At 45.3% G+C, this 24,812-nt stretch overlaps 2 protein-coding genes across 3 annotated transcripts in view; one reads left to right on the forward strand and one right to left on the reverse strand.

Moving 5' to 3' along the window:
• Window positions 1-1,943, reverse strand: part of RCN2 (reticulocalbin 2) — a 38,860-nt gene extending 36,917 nt beyond the window's left edge. The window contains exon 1 of one of the 2 annotated variants that reach the window (XM_030185998.1): window positions 1,837-1,943. In XM_030185998.1, coding sequence (XP_030041858.1) covers window positions 1,837-1,876 — 40 coding nt within the window. In that variant the 5' untranslated portion in view covers window positions 1,877-1,943. Of the gene's footprint in view, window positions 1-1,774; window positions 1,798-1,836 lie in introns of those variants that run through there. The other variant, XM_030185999.1, reaches the window with a different exon arrangement.
• Window positions 1,944-5,654: 3,711 nt separating this feature from the next.
• Window positions 5,655-24,340, forward strand: PARK7 (Parkinsonism associated deglycase). The gene is made up of 6 exons (XM_030186091.1): window positions 5,655-5,864; window positions 9,183-9,284; window positions 10,526-10,585; window positions 12,354-12,423; window positions 20,998-21,084; window positions 23,818-24,340. The coding sequence occupies exons 1-6, from the start codon at window positions 5,775-5,777 to the stop codon at window positions 23,976-23,978; spliced, it is 570 nt and encodes a 189-aa protein (XP_030041951.1). The 5' UTR covers window positions 5,655-5,774; the 3' UTR covers window positions 23,979-24,340.
• The last annotated feature ends 472 nt before the right edge of the window (window positions 24,341-24,812 follow it).

Raw genomic sequence — 24,812 nt, forward strand, 5'->3', positions numbered from 1 at the left:
GGGAAGGGCTGGAACTGATTTATTTATTTATTTATTGCATTTGTATCCCACATTTTCCCGCCTTTTTGTCGGCTCAGTGTGGCTTCCAATACATTATGAATAATGGAAATACAATTTGTTACAATTCAGGTTATGGATTACACTAGACTTTGAGCCCGTAAAAACGGGCTATTATAGGAAGGGGGGGGTTGAAAGGCCCGCCCCCACCACCGAGTTCGCCGCTGCCCCTCCCCCTCCGAGTTCGCGCCCCCCCACCGAGCCGTCACCACCCACCTTCCACCCGGCCGGGCCCTCGCTCCGCTATTGAAACAGCGAGGGTCCGGGAACGCAGCCCTGAGCTCTGCTGAGCTGCTGACGTCGGCTTTCGTTCTTCTTCTCTGCCTGTCCCGCCCTCGTGTGACGTAACGTCGTCGAGGGCGGGACAGAGGCAGAGAAGAAGAAGAAGGAAGGGCGATGTCGGCAGCTCAGCAGAGCTCAGTGCTGCATTCCCGGACCCTCGCTGTTTCAATAGTGGAGCGAGGGCCCGACCGGGTAGAAGGTGGGTGGCGGCGGCGACTCGGGTGGGGGGGAGCGTTAGACGGCGGTGTCCCTCCCTCAGCAATGCGCAGTACAGACCCTCTGTGTTCCGCCCCCTCCCCCCCCGTCATCACGTATTGACGTGGGGGCGGGGCAGAGAAGGTCTCTACTGCGCATTTGCGAGTGAGTACGGTCACTCGCCGTTTATATGTTTGACTAGACTTTGAGCCCGTAAAAACGGGCTATTATAGGAAGGAGGGGTTGAAAGGCCCGCCCCCACCACCGAGTTCGCCGCTGCCCCTCCCCCTCCGAGCCGTCACCACCCACCTTCCACCCGGCCGGGCCCTCGGTCCGCTATTGAAACAGCGAGGGTCCGGGAACGCAGCCCTGAGCTCTGCTGAGCTGCCGACGTCGGCTTTCGTTCTTATTCTCTGCCTGTCCCGCCCTCGTGTGACGTAACGTCGTCGAGGGCGGGACAGAGGCAGAGAAGAAGAAGAAGGAAGGGCGATGTCGGCAGCTCAGCAGAGCTCAGTGCTGCGTTCCCGGACCCTCGCTGTTTCAATAGTGGAGCGAGGGCCCGACCGGGTAGAAGGTGGGTGGCGGCGGCGACTCGGGTGGGGGGGAGCGTTAGACGGCGGTGTCCCTCCCTCAGCAATGCGCAGTACAGACCCTCTGTGTTCCGCCCCCTCCCCCCCCGTCATCACGTATTGACGTGGGGGCGGGGCAGAGGTCTCTACTGCGCATTTGCGAGTGAGTACGGTCACTCGCAGTGTTGCCAGGTGGGCGGTTTTACCGCCCAATTGGGCGGTTTTCCGCGACCCGCCGCGGGAAATTTTTGCCCGCGGCGGGTTGCGGTTTTTTGGGCGGCTTTTTGGGTTTCTGTGCGGTTTTTTGGGCGGCTTTTTGCCTTTTTCGGGCGCAGGGGGCGGGGTTAGTGACGTTTTGGGCGGGCCGATGACGGGGAGGCGGGGGCGGTGACGGCGGGGGTGATGACGCGGGGGTGGGGGTGTCAGGGGCGGGGTTTGTGTTTGGGCTGGTTTTTGGGCTAGAAAAAAATTTTCCACCTGGTCACTCGCCGTTTATATGTTTGATGGCTATCTCAGATACCAGTTCTATATTTTAAAATAGATCTATGCCTCTTCTACATTTTTAAATGAATAGATCTAAGCTGTTGTACTTGAGATATGATGGAGACGATACACTCTTAAGTGCTTGGAAAATGAGCCCCCAGGCCACACGCCGAGCACCCCCTCCTCACATGCGTTCGGGGTCCGGTCGCCTCTCCCCACCCCCCAACACTCATTCTTTCAGGTCACCCACCAACAATCCCACAGCTCTGCCTTCGCCGGTGCCCCCTCATTCCCCTAGCACAGAACTCGCTTTCTCTCTCTGAGGCCTCCTCCTCCTCCTCCTCCTCCTCCAGTCCCGCCTCGCCGGAAACAGGAAGTCGCGTCAGAGGAGAGTGAGACGCAACGTCACGCAAGGAGGAGGGTTAATAGACAGGAGCTGAAGTGACGTCAAAACGCTGAACCCAATTAGGCCGGTCTGAGTTGTTGTTTTTCCCTTCCCCGCGGTGCCGTCATCCCCGTATACTCAAAACAGAGCAAAGAGACCTAAGAGCTGCTGCATCGACGTTGTCGTTCTTGATTGTTGGCAGCATTCTTATTTCATCTCACTTGTATTGTCACTTGCGCAGCATGCGGATGTACACAGAGGAAGCATAGAAACGGGCTAAGCATTCAGAGGTAGAGTAGAGGAGTGTGGTAGCCGTGTTAGTCCACTCTTAAGGTTATCAATAGAAATCAAACAAAATAAAACATGGAAAAGAAAATAAGATGATACCTTTTTTATTGGACATAACTTAATACATTTCTTGATTAGCTTTCAAGGTTGCCCTTCTTTGTCAGATCGGAAATAAGCAAATGTGGTAGCTGACAGTGTATATAAGTGAAAACATTCAAGCATTACTATGACAGTAAAATAGATACCATTGGAGATTCTACATGGAATGTTGCTACTATTGGAGATTCTACATGGAATGTTGCTATTCCACTAGCAACATTCCATGTAGAAGGCTGCGCAGGCTTCTGTTTCTGTGAGTCTGACGTCCTGCACGTACGTGCAGGATGTCAGACTCACAGAAGCAGAAGCCTGCGTGGCCACATTGGTGATCTACAAGGGCCGACTTCTACATGGAATGTTGCTAGTGGAATAGCAACATTCCATGTAGAATCTATAGAAATCAAACAAAATAAAACATGGAAAGGAAAATAAGACGATACCTTTTTTATTGGACATAACTTAATACATTTCTTGATTAGCTTTCGAAGGTTGCCCTTCTTCCTCAGATCGGAAATAAGCAAATGTGCTAGCTGACAGTGTATATAAGTGAAAACATTCAAGCATTACTATGACAGTAAAATAGATACTATTGGAGATTCTACATGGAATGTTGCTACTATTGGAGATTCTACATGGAATGTTGCTATTCCACTAGCAACATTCCATGTAAAAGGCTGCGCAGGCTTCTGTTTCTGTGAGTCTGACGTCCTGCACGTACGTGCAGGACGTCAGACTCACAGAAGCAGAAGCCTGCGCGGCCACATTGCTGATCCGCAAGGGCCGACTTCTACATGGAATGTTGCTAGTGGAATAGCAACATTCCATGTAGAATCTATAGAAATCAAACAAAATAAAACATGGAAAAGAAAATAAGATGATACCTTTTTTATTAGACATAATACATTTCTTGATTAGCTTTCAAAGGTTGCCCTTCTTCCTCAAGCATTACTATGACAGTCTGACAGGGTGGGAGGATGGGGGTGGGTCGGAGGTATGCATGGGGACATCAAAGCATATCATTGATATTCTAACAGGATGTATGTGGATAGGTGAGGGGAGGGTGATCAACAGAGACATACAGCTTTATGGTTTATAATGGGCTAGGAACCCCAGATCCTTGTTAAGTCCTTTCTGTTGGGTGTTAAAATATTCAATCATTCTGACTTCAAAGGTCTTACGTTCTTGTATGGTTTTAAAGTTACCTTTCAGTATTCTCACTGTGAAATCACTGATACAGTGTCCTGGTTCTGTGAAGTGCTGTCCCACCGGGGTGGGGGCCCTACTGGCTGTATTGTTCATGTGATGTCTATGTAAATTGAATCTTGTCTTAAGCATCTGGCCTGTTGAGATAGAGGTAGAGTAGTAATTTGTTCTAAATCTGAATCAGTGGTCAGTTGAAGGGGGGGCTGGTTACTGGGCCAGCCTAGCATGCATCCTCTGTATACATCCGTGCGCTGCACAAGCTGACGTGTTTGACAACATAAGTGAGATGAAATAAAAATGCTGCCAACAATCAACAACGACAACGTAGATGCAGCAGCTCATATGGTTTGCTTGCTTTGTTTTGAGTATACGGGGATGACGGCACCGCGGGGAAAGGAAAACTCAGATTAACCTAATTGGGTTCAACGATGTGACATCATCACTTCAGCTCCTGTCTATTAAACCTCCTTGCAAATTACTCAGGGCTTTTTTTTTTTGAGGGGGTCCATTGTCTGCTACAATTGACCCATGGTCCCCAAGTTTTAATGAAAAACCTCAGGCTCTACACACCAATTCTGCCTTGTCATAGATTCTGTGACTGGTTGCAGGGGGCCTGGCTATTGTGGGGAGGATCCCTCAGTGATCACCCCACTCCTGAAGGGTGCACCTTTCTCACCAGATAAAATGCACTGAAATTACTACTCTACCTATGAAAAGTTATTGTTATTATGCATCCTGTGTGTACATCCGTGCGCTGCACAAGCTCGACATGTTTGAAAATATAAATGAGATTAAATTAAAATGCTACCAACAATAAAAAAAAAAAACGTTTTGACATCACTTCAGCTCCTGTCTATTAAACCTCCTTGCAAATTACTCAGGGCTTTTTTTTTTTTTTGAGGGGGTCCGTTGTCTGCTAAAATTGACCCATGGTCCCCAAGTTTTAATGAAAGAGCTCAGGCTCTACACACCAATTCTGCCTTGTCATAGATTCTGTGAGAGTGGTTGCAGGGGGCCTGGCTATTGTGGGGAGGATCCCTCAGTGATCACCCCACCCCTGAAGGGTGCACCTTTTTCACCAGATAAAATGCCCTGAAATTACTACTCTACCTATGAAAAGTTATTGTTATTATGCATCCTGTGTGTACATCCGTGTGCTGCACAAGCTCGACATGTTTGAAAATATAAATGAGATTAAATTAAAATGCTACCAACAATAAAAAAAAACAAAAAAAAAAAAATGTTTTGACATCACTTCAGCTCCTGTCTATTAAACCTCCTTGCAAATTACTCAGGGCTTTTTTTTTTTTTTGAGGGGGTCCGTTGTCTGCTAAAATTGACCCATGGTCCCCAAGTTTTAATGAAAGAGCTCAGGCTCTACACACCAATTCTGCCTTGTCATAGATTCTGTGAGTGGTTGCAGGGGGCCTGGCTATTGTGGGGAGGGTCCCTCAGTGATCACCCCACCCCCTGAAGGGTGCACCTTTTTCACCAGATAAAATGCACTGAAATTACTACTCCACCTATGAAAAGTTATTATTATGCATCCTGTGTGTACATCCGTGCGCTGCACAAGCTCGACATGTTTGAAAATATAAATGAGATTAAATTAAAATGCTACCAACAATAAAAAAAAAACGTTTTGACATCACTTCAGCTCCTGTCTATTAAACCTCCTTGCAAATTACTCAGGGCTTTTTTTTTTTTTGAGGGGGTCCATTGTCTGCTAAAATTGACCCATGGTCCCCAAGTTTTAATGAAAAACCTCAGGCTCTACACACCAATTCTGCCTTGTCATAGATTCTGTGAGTGGTTGCAGGGGGCCTGGCTATTGTGGGGAGGGTCCCTCAGTGATCACCCCACCCCTGAAGGGTGCACCTTTTTCACCAGATAAAATGCACTGAAATTACTACTCTACCTATGAAAAGTTATTCTATTATGCATCCTCTGTGTACATCCGTGCGTTGCACAAGCTCGACATGTTTGAAAATATAAGTGAGATTGAATTAAAATGCTACCAACAATTTAAAACAAAACGTTTTGACGTCACTACAGCGCCTGTCTATTAAACCTCCTTGTTTGAGCCTTGCGGCTTTCCGTCTCCCGGACAAGGCTCAGCCCCCAAGTGAACGGCACGTTGCACTTTGAAGGGGAGCTTCACTCACTGCAGCCAAGGCTTGTGCACTGCTGTCCTGCTTAAAATAGCCTGAAAGATGGCAGGCAAGAGAGCTCTGGTGATCCTGGCCAAGGGAGCCGAAGAAATGGAGACGGTGATCCCCACCGACATCATGAGGAGGGCTGGAGTGAGTATTATATGTGAGGAATAAGCACTTTGCAAGAGCAGCATACGTTTTGTGCATGCCAGGGGTCTGCTGCTGCCTGCAAACAAACGTTTAGAACTGAACAGGTCTCGAGGTCAAAACTGTTAACCAAGACCTGCAAATGTAATGCATACTTTGTGTAATTTGCTCTGCACCGGGCAGGGGCACTTGTAAGAGAGGTTTTATACTAATATCCCTTGTCTGGAAATACAATCTCATGGCAAAAACTGTGTTGTTGTTTTTTTTTTCCCCCATCCGTCCTTGTATTATGTTAATGTAGCTGAGGGTAAGGTTCGGGAGTAGAAGTGACTAAAACCATCCCTGTATTTCTGCAGTATTGAATTGCAATTTGATGGGGGTGGTGGGGGTGGTGACTACTCGTTACAAACCTTAATTGAACACTTTTTTGTGGTTATTTTTCTAGTAATTAAGACCACTATTATGCTTATTACAATTTACCAGCAGTGGTGTCCAAAAATTCCTCTGACCTGGCTTGGAGTAGCTTTTTAGAAGCTGGGTCTCTGGGTGGTTCTTGATAAGAGGGCAAATATCTGGCACGGATATGATTTATGCTTGATGGTTAGTTTTGAATCTATAGTTAACTGAACTAATTGAATGGTGAGTTAATCACCAGATGAGGAGGAGGAGAAGGGGAAAACCTAAAAATGAATCTGCATAAGGAGTAGAAAAATACTTGCCTGTAGTCCTTTTAAGATGTGTGCTTCAGTGTTATTAGAAGCCCAGCGGACAGCTGTGGAAACTTTAATATATGCCCCACCAACTTGTAAGGGCGTACCTCTAATCTTCGTGGTTTTTATTGTTTTCTATCCTTGGTTAGGGCTAATGTATGTTGCTTTATTGGGAGCTAAATGTAATTCAACGAGACCTGCAGCTAGGCATTTTAGTGCCCAGGGCAGACATTTTGGCTTTTCCCTTACCTCCACCTTAATTCCTGCTCCACATCCCCGAATGTAGTAAAGGCGGTTAGCTTAGCGGAGTTTTAAAAAGGTTTGGACGGCTTCCTAAAGGAAAGTCTATAGACCATTATTAAATGGACTTGGGGAAAATCCACTATTTCTGGGATAAGCAGTATAAAATGTTTTGTACATTTTTGGGATCTTGCCGGGTATTTTTTGACCTGGATTGGCTACTGTTGGAAACAGGATGCTGGGCTTGATGGACCTTTGGTCTTTCCCAGTATGGCAATACTTATGTACTTATCTGCTTGGATTCCCTGCCCTCTTTCCTGGATGGAGGGCAGAGATCTGGCTTTTCATCTGCAGCCTCCATCACCTGATTGAGTTTGCCACGAATGGGTTGTAACATGGTTGACTGTTGTTCACAGCCAACCCTAGTTATGGCTTTTGTATTTATGGAATACCCAACTGTGTTTCATTTGAATAGTAGAATGAGTGGAGGAGTGGCCTAGTGGTTAGGGTGGTGGACTTTGGTCCTGAGGAACTGAGTTCGATTCCCACTTCAGGCACAAGCAGCTCCTTGTGACTCTGGGCAAGTCACTTAACCCTCCATTGCCCCAGGTACAAATAAGTACCTGTATACAATATGTAAGCCGCATTGAACCTGCCATGAGTGGGAAAGCGCGGGGTACAAATGTTAAAAAAAAAAAAAAAAAAAAAAAAGATACTATTGGAGATTCTACATGGAATGTTGCTACTATTGGAGATTCTACATGGAATGTTGCTATTCCACTAGCAACATTCCATGTAGAAGGCTGCGCCGGCTTCTGTTTCTGTGAGTCTGATGTCCTGCATGTACGTGCAGGACGTCAGACTCACAGAAGCAGAAGCCTGCGCGGCCACATTGGTGATCTGCAAGGGCCGACTTCTACATGGAATGTTGCTAGTGGAATAGCAACATTCCACGTAGAATCTCAAATAGTAGCAACAGTGGAAGAGTGGCCTAGTGGTTAGGGTGGTGGACTTTGGTCCTGGGGAACTGAGGAACTGAGTTCGATTCCCACTTCAGGCACAGGCAGCTCCTTGTGACTCTGGGCAAGTCACTTAACCCTCCATTGCCCCATGTAAGCCGCATTGAGCCTGCCATGAGTGGGAAAGCGCAGGGTACAAATGTAACAAAAATAAAATAGATACTATTGGAGATTCTACATGGAATGTTGCTACTATTGGAGATTCTACATGGAATGTTGCTATTCCACTAGTAACATTCCACGTAGAAGGCTGCGCAGGCTTCTGTTTCTGTGAGTCTGACGTCCTGAACGTACGTGCAGGACGTCAGACTCACAGAAGCAGAAGCCTGCGCGGCCACATTGGTGATCTGCAAGGGCCGACTTCTACATGGAATGTTGCTAGTGGAATAGCAACATTCCATGTAGAATCTCAAATAGTAGGAGGAGTGGCCTAGTGGTTAGGGTGGTGGACTTTGGTCCTGAGGAACTGAGTTCGATTCCCACTTCAGGCACAGGCAGCTCCTTGTGACTCTGGGCAAGTCACTTAACCCTCCATTGCCCCTTGTAAGCCGCACTGAGCCTGCCATGAGTGAGAAAGCGCAGGGTACAAATGTAACAAAAATAAAATAGATACTATTGGAGATTCTACATGGAATGTTGCTACTATTGGAGATTCTACATGGAATGTTGCTATTCCACTAGCAACATTCCATGTAGAAGACTGCACAGGCTTCTGTTTCTATGAGTCTGACGCAGGACGTCAGACTCACAGAACCAGAAGCCTGCGCGGCCACATTGGTGATCTGCAAGGGCCGACTTCTACATGGAATGTTGCTAGTGGAATAGCAACATTCCATGTAGAATCTCAAATAGTAGCAACAGTGGAGGAGTGGCCTAGTGGTTAGGGTGGTGGACTTTGGTCCTGAGGAACTGAGTTCGATTCCCACTTCAGGCACAGGCAGCTCCTTGTGACTCTGGGCAAGTCACTTAACCCTCCATTGCCCCAGGTACAAGTAAGTACCTGTATACAATATGTAAGCTGCATTGAACCTGCCATGAGTGGGAAAGCGCAGGTTACAAATGTAACAACAAAAAAAAAAGTTAGATAAAGGTCTGTGATGGGAGAAGGCTGATTCAGGCAATCAGATGGGCTATGCATCTTTTATTTATTACATTTGTATCCCACATTTTCCCACCTATTTGTAGGCTCAATGTGGCTTACATAGTACCGGAGGGTGGTTACAGACTCCGGTGTGAACTAATACATTCTTTTGTACCAGAGGGAGGCTAGTCTGTGAGCCAGCTTGTGATTTGATCTCTGTGGCCATATATCTCTTTCAAAGCTAATATTTTTTTCTCCTTATAAATGTCAGATCAAAGTGACGGTTGCAGGCTTGACGGGGAAAGATCCTGTCCAGTGCAGCAGAGATGTGGTTATCTGTCCTGACACAAGCCTGGAAGAAGCCAAGAAGGAGGTTTGCTCAACTTACCTTCTCTTACACTTGAACTGGCCCTGAACTTTAGAAGTATTTTGATTTATACGTACTAACTTGATCCCTTCTAATTATAGCTCTAATTTTTTTTTTTACCTAATCTGCAAAGCATATTCCCTCATAGATAAAGAAAAGCCTTTAAGCCTATGGCCTGTTCTATTAAGACCTTAGGACCCAGCCTACACAGCATGCTGCCCTTGCATTGTGGGGATGGCAGGGTTAGCTGCATAAACCAGTGCTCCAACCCTCTCCTGGGAGCACACCTAGCCAATCAGTTTTTCATGATTCTCTTGGTAAATATGCATGAGAGAGATTTGCATATGGCTGAGTCCTAGTATATCTTGAGCATAGTTTGTCATGGTAATCTGAAAACCTGACTGGCTCAGTATGCCCCTAGGAGAGGGTTGAGATGCAGTGCCATAAATCACTGTGTAACCAAGTTTTTTTTTTTTTTCTTGTTTTGCTGCTTTTGTGTTGCATTTTATACACATGTTGAAAATATTCTTAGCATTTATTTTCTGTCTTCTTTGATACTGGTTAACACTGGGAGGTGGATGACAGTGGCAGACATGTGAATTGTTTTTGTGTTTTAATTGACTGACTTCTTTGTTTTGTGTGAATGTTGTTTCTATCCTTTTATTGTTATGGAGTTTCCTATTTCTACCTGCATGGTTATTTATTGTAGATCACATTGACTTGGTGTTCCCAAAATTGTTTGTTTACAAAATTTATCGCATAAACATAGCATGTCTGTGAGAGATGAAATACAGTCCCTTTTGCCTGTGAAAGGGATAATTTTATCTGTTAATATGTTTATGTTCACACTGGTTTCTCTTAAAAGTTCCTAGCAGCAGAATTCAGTAGCTCACTCATTCCCAGACCTATCTTGGTGACCCCACACTCGGTTAGGTTATCAGAATATACACGAGAGAGGGCCTGCGTTCATTGGAGACTTTTAGTTTATGCTCAGTTCTCTCATGCATATTCATGGTGGATATCCTGACAGCCTGCCTGGGCAGGTTTGGGAAGATTGAGCCTACCCTGTGAGCTAAAGATGATGCCTTTTTGCTGAAATCAAAAGCCTGTACAGTTTTTGGAAGATAGATGCATGCCTGATCCCTTAGGGATATGATGGTGCAGTGACTCTTATCAATGTAGAAGGATGAAATCTCCTTGCTCTTAAAAAGAAAATCTGAAAATGTTTTTTGATTTTTCTTGTTCAGGGGCCTTACGATGTTGTGGTTCTCCCAGGTGGTAACCTTGGAGCTCAGAATTTGTCAGAGGTAAATTCCTAATCTACATGTGGAGGATTCATAATTATAAGATGCGGTAGAAACTCTGTTTAGTCAGAGGACTGATGCTTTGGCTCTGCTATTGTGCCTTAATGAGTTTTGGTGGTAACAGAAATAACATCATGTATTCTTAAAGTATATCTGGGAGGACTGACTTTCTCACTGCTCTGATCCAGAGACATGAAACAGAAAATTCACTGAAACAGAAACACCATGAAAAGGTTTATATACATCACTAACGCAATCAAAAACACAGCAATAAACATGCACCAATATATAATACAAAGAGGGGAACCCCTCCCTCTATTTTGGCCCCAGTGGGTTTATGGGTGACTGTACCCCAAGTAAGCACTTAGGTAAAACACCCATCACCGCAGGACTTCAGAAGCCCAGTGGGGCCCAAACAAGGGTGGTTTGCACACATTCTGTAGCACGCTTCTCTGACTGTACAGGTACGATAATGAAGCCGATAACTGAACAGATGGGTGTGTAAACCTCTGCTCGATTTGAAGTAAGCTATGTGACTTGATTACAGTATGACCAGTTGTAAACGAGAGAGATTACCCCATGGGCCGATGCTCAAAAGCAAACGCGGGTGGCTAGAGGCAGGCCCCGTTAGTGAGCACAGAATAGTGCTGTCCGATTCAGCCCAAAGGTTTTCAATTCAATTCACTCGTATGAATTGATTTTTGATTTGATTCAGTTCTTTTTAAGACTATGAATAAGACAATAAAATTCATTTTTCTAACACACACACACCATATAGATTTCAGGGATCATAAGTTCTTTCATTGACACTGCTGCTGCTTTAGAGAAGCAGCGGCTTGGGTGACGGCGGGAGGGAGTTAGGGAAGGCCTAAAAAAAAAAAAATCATTCAAATTGATTCACCCAAAACAAATCGGCAAAGCAATTTTGAATCGTGAATTGGACAACACTAGTGCAGAATGCTCAGAGGCTCTAGCGTGGGGAAACGACGAGCATGCCAGAGGTTAGCTCAAATAGTATGTAAATATAGTCAAATAGATGTTAATGAGGTCACTTCCTATTCCCTCTCAATGCTCAGAAAACAGTGCACAAAACAAAGCCGCACTTATTACTGAAAAAATACCTCGCCAGCTCAGAGCAGGCATTAGGTTGTTTGAAGAGAGGATGTCCCAAGATTCCTTTCTTTAAAATCCTTTTTTTTTTTTTTTTTCCCCCCCCCCCCCCTTATTTTGGAAGCAGAAGGAAGCTTGTGCAAGCCCCCATAAGCATCAGTAGTGAGAAACAAATATGCACAAGGCCGAGAAAACCTGAAAGAGAAAGCACTTGTTGGTATCTGTTTCCTGCATTTAAATATAAGCCTTCCAAGCTAAAAAAAAAAAAAAATTGAAAAGCTTCTATTTAAAGGTGCAGGAAACAGCCACCAAACGTGTGCTCCACATTTGGGTTTGCCTGGCGCACACAGCAGCTGGGCTTACCGTGAAACTCTTCTGCCCATTTGCCAAGCATGTTCCTTCCACTTGCTTTCGCTTTAACAGCGCACATATAGTTTGAATATAATTTCCTTTCAGCATTGGCGAGCTACATTTCTGCACTGTTCCAACAGTAATTTTCTGCGCTGTTGGCTTACCACGGCAGTTCTGAGCACTAGCCACCAGAATAATGTATTGGAGGTGGAGCTCTCGGTATTGTCGCACTTTAATAAATGAGGCAATTGTGCTCTGTTTAACAGCTTAAGAATAAAAAGTTTATTTGGCCTGTTGCTTTCTGTTCCAGTCTCCTGCTGTGAAAGATGTGCTGAAGGACCAGGAGAGCAGTAAACGTCTCATCGCTGCAATCTGTGCAGGTACAGGACTGGACTCTGCAGTGGTTTCTGTGTCCGCTGCTTTTAATTAAACATGCAATTAAACTCTGCTTTTAATTAAACATGTAAAACTCTGGAATTCCTTGCCAGAGAATATGGTAAAAGCAGTTAGCTTAGCGGGGTTCAAAAAAGGGATAGCTTCCTAAAAGAAAAGCCCATAAGCTATTATTAAAATGGACTTGGGGGAAATCCACTGCTTATTTCTGGGATAAGCAGCATAAAATGGATTGTACTGTTTTTTTTTTTTTGTTTTTTTTTTGAGAGGTTGCCAGGTACTTGGGACCTGGATTGGCCACTGTTGGAAACGGGATACTGGGCTTGATGGACCTTCGGTCTGTCCCAGTATGGCAACACTTATGTATGCAAAATTCAGGCTCCCTAAGTGTTCTGCTCTTGCTTCCCACTTCCTCTAACGCTCCTTGTGATTTTGTACAAATCTCCTTATCCCCTGTTTGTCTCATGTACCCTCTTAAAATTGTACGTCCTTAAGGGAAGAGTCTTGAATTTATTATATAACTTTCCTTGCGTATCATTTGGAATGGTGGCTTAAAGATCTCTCTACCCTGTGTCAGGCTAACTGAATTTATGCAGCTGAGTTCCTGAGGTTCTGCTAGACCTGCTTTAAACTGTGAAACCTGCTTCTGGGGTGGTGACCTGGACAGGCCTTTCATAACAGATGTCATGGGCCTGCACCTCGGGGGAGGTTCACGTTCTTTCTGTGACCATGCTGTACTAATCATACAATATTTTGGGCTAGGATAGCAAGTAAGAACTGTTTGGCTTGGTTCATTACTGGTACTGTACTATAGAACCACTTGTAACCACTCGCTTCCACCTACCCTCCTCTCCTCCTTCCTGTACACATTAATTGATTTGCTTACTTTATTTTTTGTCTATTAGATTGTAAGCTCTTTGAGCAGGGACTGTCTTCCCTGCTCAATGTTTGTGCAGCGCTATGTACGCCTTGTAGCGCTATAGAAATGCTAAATAGTAGTAGTAGTAGTATCTCTCCAGGGTTGATATTCATCTAGTGGCAGTGAGCTTTAAAAAAAAAAAAAAAAAAAAAAAAAAAAATGTTGCCAGTGTCATTCCCAGATATTCCGGGCAACGGCATTGAATATCTGGCTGATGTGGCTGCCTATCTGTTATGCAGTTAAATGCGATATTCAGCACTTAAATCACATAAGCAACACTGCATAAAGACTCGTATTCGGTCTGATTTGACTTCTAAACTTAAGGTGGTTTAAGTGCCAGCTCTGCCCACAGACCGTCCACAAAATAGCCAGCTTTGAGTTATATCACCACAGACCGCTTATTCAGCGGGACTGACTTAGTTATGTGTCACTGAATATCAGTAGATAGCCCTGAACAAGCTTTTTTAACTGGCCGGGTAGTTAAATCGATTTGAGTATCGACCCCACGTGGATCCTCTGCCTTTTTCCATGCTTCTTGAATTTGTTGCTGGTTTTGCCTCCATTCTTCCGCTATTCTCCCACCCCCACCTCTGAGGCCATTCCATTCATCCAAAGGAGTGAGGCAACTACAAAAAAGGATATCCAAAGTTAAGGACCTTTTTAATGTAGTCACAGATCCAACGTATAGGCTCACACGCCGTGTTTCGGCATGTGAGCCTGCTTCAGGGGTCAGCCAAACCTTTAAACATATGTCGGTGGCCGAGCAGATGACGACATATGTTAATAGAACGTGGTCCTATGCAGAATAAATTGCTGTGTCCGTATAAAAATGAAGCATTCCCGCTTTGCTATGTGATGACAGCTACGGTGATGTACTGCATGCAGTACGTCGTTGGTTTTTCTGGAGCTGTACAGATTGCAGTTAACATTTTCACACCCACAGACGGTATTTGTGTTGCAAAATTCAAGGCCACCAGGAGCTGTGGGTAGGTTGTTGATATGCCCTGCCTCAATCCCCCTCTGGTCACCCGGTCAGATTTGACAGACAGGACCTTTTATCTAGTAAAACCTGCTGCCAGCAATCCTATAATCCAGAAACTGCAGCATTAGTATACTCTTGCTGGTTTATTAAGGCTTGATTGAATCTTTGTTTTTAAATATGAAATGTTATTGCAAACTGCTGTGAGCAAATAATTCTTGGTAACAATCCTATATAATTCTCACCTCCAACGTTCTGAAGCTGCCTGGGACCGTGGATCCCTTGGAGGTGGTGAGCTTCCGTCCGTAGATCAGTGACCTCACAATGTCCGTAGATCAGTGACATCACAATGACACTGCTGAGAGAATCCAATAGCAAACAGTGACCCAGGCAGGGGGAGGAGTAGGTAAACATGCGAAGCGTGTTTCCCTACTCCTCCCCCTGCCTAGGAATCAGCTGTCAGTGCCCCCCCCCCCCCCCCCGGGCACATCAATCCCCTCGCCACCCGCAACCCCCAATAGTAACGCTGTCCAGCCGCTGTTGCTTCTCCTGTTGAGCAGTAGCAGCCAATACAAAAAGAAAAAAACCGAAAAAAAAAATTACAACCTGAAAAACGCGGCTCCGTAGACAGCCATCTGGCATTGGCTATCGTCTCTGCAGCTGGTCCGCCACTCCCCTGTGACGTCGCTGCGCTCCTCCGGGGTCTTCCTCCAGAGGCAGTGACGTGCAGGGGAGAGGAGGAGTGGCTGCAGAGACGACAGCCAATGCCAGATGGCTGTCTACGGAGCCGTGGTTTTCAGGTTGTAATTTTTTTTTTTCTTTTTGTACTGGCTGCTGCTGCTGCTCAACAGGAGAAGCCGCAGCGGCCGGACACCGTTACTATTGGGGGTTGCGGGTAGCGAGGGGGTTGATGTGCCCGTGGGGGGGGCTTGGGTGATGTGCTGAGGGGGGGCAGGGGGGAGGGTCGCTGGACATGGTTGGCTGGAGGGGGGGAGAGGGGGGAGGGGCTTGGAATGATTTACAAATTTAACAATTATTCCTTCTCATTATAATACTTTACTAACAACTGTATGATTACCAAAAACACACTAAAAAAAAAAAAAAAAAACATTGCTAGCGCCCGATTCCTTCAAAACAGAAACGGGCCTTTTTTTTACTAGTAGTATATAATTTTAAATAGATGTGTTCTGCTGCTACTGTTCACAGCACCTTCGCTGCAATGTCACTTTCTGAAAATCAGTAGAGATGGTGGCAGGACCACCCCCAGATCAACGAACAAACATACTCCTTTGTTGTCGTTCCCCCCCCCCCCCCCCCCCCCCTCCTTGGTGTATGCTGTGGACTACATTTTTCAGTCTGCCTGTAGGCAAGCAAGAGATTTATTCTCTGGCTGATAAAGGACTCCAAAAGTAATGTTCGATGAGCCAGATAACGGACCCCTTCTAGAGCACCATTTCCTGGGTTAAAGCCTGGCTGCTTGTACATTCTGAAGGCCTGAATCTCTGCCAGCACCTTCTTAGTCTGAATCTCTGACCTTAAGAAGCAGCTATTTGACCTGGGTGCCTTTAGCAGTAGCAGCGGAAAGGCTGTAGTTATCGTGTTACATTTACATTAACCACTTATAACCATCTGGTCTCAAACTAGACTCGGAGCAGTTGGTATCTCTGTGCAGCAGCTCAGAAGGTGTAGGTTGAGGGCTGAGGATTGTTGCTTTGTGACCTTTAGGTTGAGACCCAGCACCTGGATTACTATCCTGCTTATAATCGAAAGAGAAAAACGCCTATATTGTGACCCAAATTGGGAGATAGACGTTTAGCTCACAAAAACGAATAAAGCGGTATAATCGGAAGCCAAATTTGGACGTTTTCAACTGCACTCACGGATGCGGACAAAGTTGATGGGGGCGTGTCGAAGGCGTGGTGAAGGCGGAACTGGGGCGTGGTTATCGGCCGATCAGAGATGGGCGCCTTTCGCCGATAATGGAAAAAAATATGCGTTTTTAGCGAGAATTTAGGGCACTTTTCCTGGACCCTTTTTTTCCACGAATAAGGCCCCAAAAAGTGCCCTAAATGACCAGATGACCACTGGAGGGAATCGGGGATGACCTCCCCTGACTCCCCCAGTGGTCACAAACCCCCTCCCACCACAAAATATGCCGTTTCACAACTTTTTATTTTCACCCTCGCATGTCATACCCACGTCACTGGAGCAGTTATTAGGGGGTGCAGTGGACTTCAGGCAGGTGGACCCAGGCCCATCCCCCCCCACCTGTTACACTTGTGCTGGTAAATGGGAGCCCTCCAAACCGCCCCCCTTCACCCCTTAGGGCTATAGTAATGGTGTAGACTTGTGGGCAGTGGGTTTTGAGGGGGATTTGGGGGGGCTCAACACCCAAGGGAAGGGTGCTATGCACCTGGGAGCTCTTTTACCTTTTACAAAAAAAAAAAAGTGCCCCCTAGGGTGCCCGGTTGGTGCCCTGGCATGTGAGGGGGACCAGTGCAGTACGAATCCTGGCCCCTCCCACGAATAAATGTCTTGGAGTTATTCGTTTTTGAGCTGGGCGCTTTCGGTTTCCATTATCGCTGAAAAAACAAAAACGCTCAGCTCAAAAAAAGATAAGCGTCCATGTTTTTCGAAAATACGGTTCGGTCTGCCCCTTCACGGACCCGTTCTCGGAGATAAACGCCCATGGAGATAGGCATTTCCGTTCGATTATGCCCCTCTGTGTCTTCCTTCCCCCCCCCGCCACCCCAAGATTAGTTTGCAAATCAGGAAAACTTTAACCTGTAAAAATAAAGTGGAATTACTTGTATGCACAAAACCAGACTTATCGCCAGAAGCCTTATTTGAATGAAAATACCGACTCTTGGATAACGCCACTGTGCTTTGAGGATTAGGCAGAAATACCACAGGATTCACTTTTTTAGTTTTGTTCTTGCATTGATTTGCCTGCCGTTTTCTTTTCAGAAGGTGTAGATGAGGTGTCTTAATTGTCAAACTGCTGTAATATATCCTTATTTTTGCTGGTTTTTCCCAGGGGCGTAGCCAGACACCCAATTTTGGGTGGGCAGAAGAACCTTGCCCCGTCCCACAGGTGATTTGGTTTCTCCTCTCGCCTGCATGCCATATGGTCTGTCAAACATCCCCCTCCCCCGCATACCTTTTAAATAGCAGATTTTCACCAGCAGCGAGCAGCAACTAATACACACTGCTCGTGTTGGCCCCACACCCTTCCCTCTGATGCAACTTCCTGTTTCCGCCTAGGCAGAAATACATCAGAGGGAAGGCTGTGGGGCCGGTGCGAGCAGTATGTTTGTCACTGCTCACTGCAGGCGAAGATCTGCTACTTACAAGGTGTGCAGCAGGGACACTTGTTGGGAGTTTTTGGCTGGTGGGGCTTGGGGATCCCTGCCAGCCACATCATAGGTATGCTGCTACTGGGTGGGCTTGGGCCCACCCAAGCCCACCCTTGGCTACGCCACTGGTTTCTCCCGTCTCCCTTTTATCATCCTCATCCTGATGGTCTGGCCCCAGATTTACTTATACCACCTATTTAACTTTTTTTGTTCACAATCTTTTTGGCCAGGAACAACTTATTCTTTAACATCAGCCCCCAGACAATAGTTCATAATTTAGTGCAGAGGAGAAGGGGTATCCCTCTTCCCATTCTCTCGTATCTACTTAGCCCAGACCCCAGGGTCTTGCAGTGATTGTGTACCTAGACTTTAATCCTCTATTGCCTCAGGTATGAACTTAGATTATGAGCCCTCCAGGGACAGGGGAATGCCGTGTGAGTTACCACTGAAAGGTGTGAACCAAACTCCTATACAGGTCTTCTGCTGTGGGGTGTGAGGGCTGCCAAGTGTGTTCTTGTACTTGAGTCTCTTCAACGGTTCAGAGGTGCCCCCTGGTGGCACAGGAAGCATAGCACAGACAGAAAACCACTAGTCTAGGCTTTGCATACTGTGTATATATACATAAGATGTAGTAATAAGCAGAAGTTTTTGTTACATTTGTACCCCACGCTTTCCCACTCATGGCAGGCTCAATAAGGCTTACATATTGTATACAGGTACTTATTTGTACCTGGGGCAATGAAGGGTTAAGTGACTTGCGCAGAATCATAAGGAGCTGCCTGTGCCTGAAGTGGGAATCAAACTCTGTTCCTCAGGACCAGAGTCCACCATCCTAACCACTAGGCCACTCCTCCACTGTTGCTACTATTTGAGATTCTACATGGAATGTTGCTATTCCACTAGCAACATTCCATGTAGAAGTCGGCCCTTGCAGATCACCAATGTGGCCGCGCAGGCTTCTGCTTCTGTGAGTGACGTCCTGCACGTACGTGCAGGACGTCAGACTCACAGAAACAGAAGCCTGCGCAGCCTTCTACATGGAATGTTGGAATGTTGCTAGTGGAATAGCAACATTCCATGTAGAATCTCAAATAGTAGCAACATTCCATGTAGAATCTCAAATAGTAGCAACATTCCATGTAGAATCTCAAATAGTAGCAACATTCCATGTAGAATCTCCAATAGTATCTATTTTATTTTTGTTACATTTGTACCCCATGCTTTCCCACTCATGGCAGGCTCAATGCGGCTTACATGGGGCAATGGAGGGTTAAGTGACTTGCCCAGAGTCACAAGGAGCTGCCTGTGCCTGAAGTGGGAATCGAAGAGTGACAAAACTGGCTATTGACTTAAATATGAGTTTGAGAGAAACTGTCATTTTATTTCCCTTTTTACTTTTAAAAGATAATCATTGCAGATCTGATGGGGGAAGTGTTATGTACCCTGAAGATCAAGTGTGACTGGGTAGGGAAAGGGGAGCCCATGAAATCTACATTTTAATGAAATAGAAAAATTGACCATTACTTTTCATGACAAGTCTTCTGCAATTTTTTTTGTTTTGCATAGAAACATGTCTGACACCGTCATTAAACTGCAGTATTTGGGGTGACATTTGTCATGATTTTTGCATCTATAGCTCCTCCTGTGAAATTGTGGCATACTGTCTCCTGATTTTTTTAATGCTTCTGTCACTGTGTTAATGGTAGCCTATGTTGATATCTCCCCCCCCCCCCCCCCCCCACCCCCCCAAAAAAAATCTCCTAACATAGTGCAGTAGGTTGAAAACCTGGGGGACGTGGGTTTGATTCCCATTGCAGCTCCTTGTGACTCTGGGGCAAGTCACTTAAGCCTCCATTGTCCCAGGTACAAATAACCTTAGTTTGAGCCCATTAGGGACAGAAAGTATCTGTAAAAATAGTAATGTGTCTATAGAAAGGCAGTATATCAAGTGTGGAAGAACCAAAACAAAAAACACCCAGTGAGGTTGAGGTAGCAGCATATTAACTGCCTCATATGGTGCAGGTTCTCAGCCATAGCGCTAAGAAGGGGTCAACATGAGCTCATAGCTTGGAACCTGCCCTTGGATCTTAATATGGAGTGGCCTAGTGGTTAGGGTGGTGGACTTTGGTCCTGGGGAACTGAGTTCAATTCCCACTTCAGGCACAGGCAGCTCCTTGTGACTCTGGGCAAGTCACTTAACCCTCCATTGCCCCATGTAAGCCGCATTGAGCCTGCCATGAGTGGGAAAGCGCAGGGTACAAATGTAACAAAAATAAAATAGATACTATTGGAGATTCTACATGGAATGTTGCTATTCCACTAGCAACATTCCATGTAGAAGGCTGCGCAGGCTTCTGTTTCTGTGAGTCTGACGTGCAGGACGTCAGACTCACAGAAGCAGAAGCCTGCGTGGCCACATTGGTGATCTGCAAGGGCTGACTTCTACATGGAATGTCGCTAGTGGAATAGCAACATTCCATGTAGAATCTCAGATAGTAGCAACAGTGGAGGAGTGGCCTAGTGGTTAGGGTGGTGGACTTTGGTCCTGGGGAACTGAGTTCAATTCCCACTTCAGGCACAGGCAGCTCCTTGTGACTCTGGGCAAGTCAATTAACCTTCAATTGCCCCAGGTACAAATAAGTACCTGTATACAATATGTAAGCCGCATTGAGCCTGCCGTGAGTGGGAAAGCGCGGGGTACAAATGTAACAAAAATAAAATAAATCCAGAATGCTGAGATGCAACACCATAGCGTGCGTTCTGCTTTGGGACATACCATAAGGAAAGGGAGAACAAAAGTGGGATGAACAATTAGTATTTCCTTCAAAAAAGGAGAAAAATATTAATGTAAAAGTGGACTATTGTGCATTCTGGGGAGTCTATGTCCCTGGCAATAAAACATCCGTTTGTAATGCAAAATACTCCTTTAATAATGTATCACATAACTCAATACTAAATCCTTTTCCATTTTCACATGGTTGCATATTCGCTGGTGATTATAAATATACAGTGATATGTACAAAAACAAATCCTGTTATACGGTTGTCATGTAAGACTGTATTGAAGAGTGTGATAGGTTTGAATGAGTGTGAATGTTGGGATGTAGATAGCGAATATGCAACCATGTGAAAATTGAAAAGGATATGTTATGTTATTAAAGGAGTATTTTGCATTACAAACGGTTGTTTTATTGATATATCTGATAAGTTACAACTAGTTATAGAGAGTGAACCTAAGTGTGATATTGTGCTGTGGCAATAAAACATGGGTCAGACTGACGACCATCTGCTGCTGTTCTGATTTGCAGGTCCCACTGCTCTTCTCGCTCATGGGATATGTTTTGGAAGCAAAGTAACTACCCACCCCTTGGCCAAAGAGAAGATGATGCATGGAGGTAACGTTTCTTGGTCCCTTCTCTTTCTAGGTATAGAAATCGCACTGGCTCCAGCTAGGAGAGTGACAGGAAAGTGTGAATTAAATGCGTATTAGAACCATAATGCAATACACCGGGGATTATATTCATAAAATCTGTGCTGAAGTAGTTAAATACAAATTTGAAAGGAATTTTGAAACGGACAACATAGCTTCATGAGCAACCAGGGGTTCTGTTCCCATCCAAAAAAGAGTGACGTTTTGCTAATTACACCAACCAGTATGGCCTCTGTGAATCTTCTCTACTATGTGGGACCTGTGTTTCAAAAGGCTCTCCATCATGGTATACAGTGCCCTAGGTGGAAATTCCCCTGGCCCCAGACACAATAAGTTCCTAGAGGAAAAGTTTATTTAACGGTTGCTAGGGAAAGCCATTGTTTTTTTTTCTTTGGAAATGAGTTGTATCTACTTTTTTTGGGATTTGCCAGGCATTTGTCTTCCCCCCCCCCCACCCAGTGGCCAGTTCGGATGATAAGATAGTGGGCTGAATGGACCGTGATACGATATGGCTTATGTTCTAAATCTGAAGAGCTCTGTGGAAGTAGTTCTAGAGTACCTTTTTTGCTTGCACAGTTGTTTTAGGTGGATTTCTTTTTTGTCTCCTTCCCAGAACTTTCAGGTAACTATATGTCCAGCGGTGTGCTGGTAAATGTTTAACAAGCTCTCTCCCCGGTCCACCTCTGCGCCCCTCCCCCCCCCCCCCCCCCCCCCCCCACACACACAAAATTGCAGAGCTGGCTATAGCCGGGGAGAGAGCCTGGGGGGTGGGCGGCAATGCATTACTCTCTCCAGGAAAAAAAAAATTAAATGCTCCCAGGTTCCAATCTAATTCATGTTTAATGTGGGATAAAATGCCATAAATAAGTAAATATAAACTTTTAATGTTGAGAACCTGGTTCTCATAACATGTCTGTTTTAGAAGCCCTTTACCAGGAAAAAAAAAAAAATCTCTGCAGTATACCCAAAATGACACAAACCAAATTAGCATACAGACCAGGAATTAGGAGAACAGACAGCCTTGCCAACTCTGGAAAAACAAGGTGTTATCAAAATCTCAGAACCTAACAAACAGATCCCTGTTCAGACACTTGGCCTTGCAGTCATATACATGCAGAACAGAGAGAGCCCCTATTCAAATTCTTCAAAAATTAAACCTGAAATCCTAAGAAGCACAATGCCAGAAACAGAAAGAAGCACGTTGCTATACACTGCAAAATATGATAGCAGATGTAAATTCTCAAAGTGGACATATTCCAAACACTAAAATGAAAATTAATTTTTTCTACCTTTTTGTCTGGTGACTTTGTTTTTCTCATCATGCTGGCCCAGTATCTGATTCTGCTGCTCTCTATATGTTCCCTTGACTCCTTTTCCAGGGCTTCCTTTCCATTTATTTCTTTTCTTTCCTCCTTTCTTCTTCATTTCTGGTCCTTCGCAGACTTGACTGTCCAGTGGATCCAGCTTCTTCCTATTTTCTCCATCCATTTGCAGTTTTTCTCCTCTTCCTTTTCCCTCATCTCCTTCCTCTCTCTTCCCTCCATGTCCAGCATTTCTTCTCTCTCCCTTCCCTCTTCTCATCCATGTCTAGCATTTCTCCTTTCTCCCCTTCATTCATCTTCATCTCACTTCCTCTCTCTTCCCTTCCCTCCATCGATGTCCAGCATTTCTTCTCTGTCTTCCCTTCCATCCATGTGCAACTCCTGCAACTGTCGTCTTCCCTGCCCTCTTGCCAGTTAAAATTGCAGTGAGGAGGCCGTGCCTGTATTTTCAGTGGCACACTACTGTTATCTGGTTAGTGCCAAATTCTGTATATAGCGCCAAAAAAATGAGTGGCAAGGACTATTCTGTAAATGGCGATCCAAGTTGGACGCTGTTTATAGGATAGTGCTGGGTGTGAGGATTTTATATCAACTGAAACCTGGTGCAATCTCACACCTGAACTAGGCACAAATATGCCATATTCTGTAACGCTGCATGCAAACTTTTGGAATGCACATGGACCCACCCATTTCCCCTCCCATGGCTGTATGCTTAAGGATTTACACGTACATCTTTAGAGCCTGGCAAGATTTGTGCATAAATTCTAATTATTGCCAGTTAGCGCCAATAATTGTGCCCAATTATCTGGTCCGATTGACTCATTACTCAAATTGTGTGTGCAAAGAACTTTGAGCACCATATATAGACTCCGGGGGGTTGTTGGGAGATATTCAGTCCACTAATCAGGTAAGCGTCTGGATAAAATTTGGAGAGCAAAAAGGCTGTTCAGACTTAATCCAGGCAGTTGCCGGGGTTCTGATCCAAATATTGCCATTAGGTAGATCCGGGATCCTCAAATCCAGTCCTTGAAGTTGACATCCTAGCCTGGTTTTCAGGAATTCCACAATGAATATGTATGAGATCTATTTTGCATGCAGTGAATGCAAATGCGTATTCATTGTGGAAATCCTGAAAACTGGGCTGGGTTGAGGACCCCTGACCTAGATGTTCTGGTGTGCTGCCTGTGACCCGAATATTCAATACTGGTGGCCCGATTAGGGCCAGCATGGACTATCTGGGTCACATTCAAGCAGTGCCTTTGGAAACACTGACTGTCGTGACTAAATAGCGGGGTGGAGGTGGCGCTTTGCTTTGGGAGAATTTTTGAGTGTGAACAGAATGAACCTTGGCCTGTCTCTTCGTCTTCCCGTTTCAGACCACTACAAGTACTCTGAGAACCTAGTGGAGAAGGATGGGAACCTGATCACCAGCCGCGGACCTGGCACCAGCTTCCTGTTCGGTCTAACCATCGTGGAGACTTTGCTGGGGAAGGAGGTGGCGGATCAAGTGAAGGCCCCCTTAGTCCTGAAGGACTAGAAGAGATCGGTCACATCGCCAGCGAGTGGTTTCTGTTCAAGGACCCCGACGTAGAAGCGGCTGGGGTTTTCTTGCCGTCTTCCTAACATCTGTTTTCTAATGTGCATTAGAAATCCACTTTTTTTTTGAGAGAGCATATGTAGCGCTTTAATGGCATGCGCTGTGCACAGTGGTTTAGAAGGAGATGGGATTATATACGGTGTAGAATTTTTCTTCTTTATTTAAAAGAACTAAAAGTTCAACCTGGCTGTGGTGTAGTTGAGGTTAACGAATGGGTTGCTTTGAGTGAGTCCGATGCAGAATTTTGCTGTTTGCTGGCTTGAGTATTAAAATAAAGAGGAAATAACCTTCTAACCAACGAAGAGATTGCGCTTGTGGATTTTTTTTTCCGCCTGTCCCCATTTCCTTAGATGTCCTACCTGTCTGATACTCTAGGTCAGTGGTTCTCACACACATCCTGGAGGACCACCAGCCAGTCAAGGCTTCAGGATATCCACAATGAATATGCATGAGATTTGCATGCCCACTCCCTCCGTTAGGTGTTAAATGATGTCATAGAAACCAACTTTACCAAACAATTTTTTTTTTTGGGGGGGGTAAACTCAACATAGATTATATCTCCCTGGACACAGTGAATGAATTTGCTTGAGTATCCCCTGCACCCAGAGAGAGAGAGACTTATCAGTGATAGCACAGAGCACATGTGGCCAAGATTGCATACACTTGTATCCCATATTTTCCCAGCATGTGTGGGCTCAATGTGGCTAACAAAGTTACAATAAAATTACATAATACAACAGGGTATAATAGTAAAATAGTTTTACCCTTGTTTGC

This window comes from Microcaecilia unicolor, chromosome 13, assembly GCF_901765095.1.
Source record: "Microcaecilia unicolor chromosome 13, aMicUni1.1, whole genome shotgun sequence".
In the NCBI taxonomy this organism is placed as follows: Eukaryota; Metazoa; Chordata; class Amphibia; order Gymnophiona; family Siphonopidae; genus Microcaecilia; species Microcaecilia unicolor.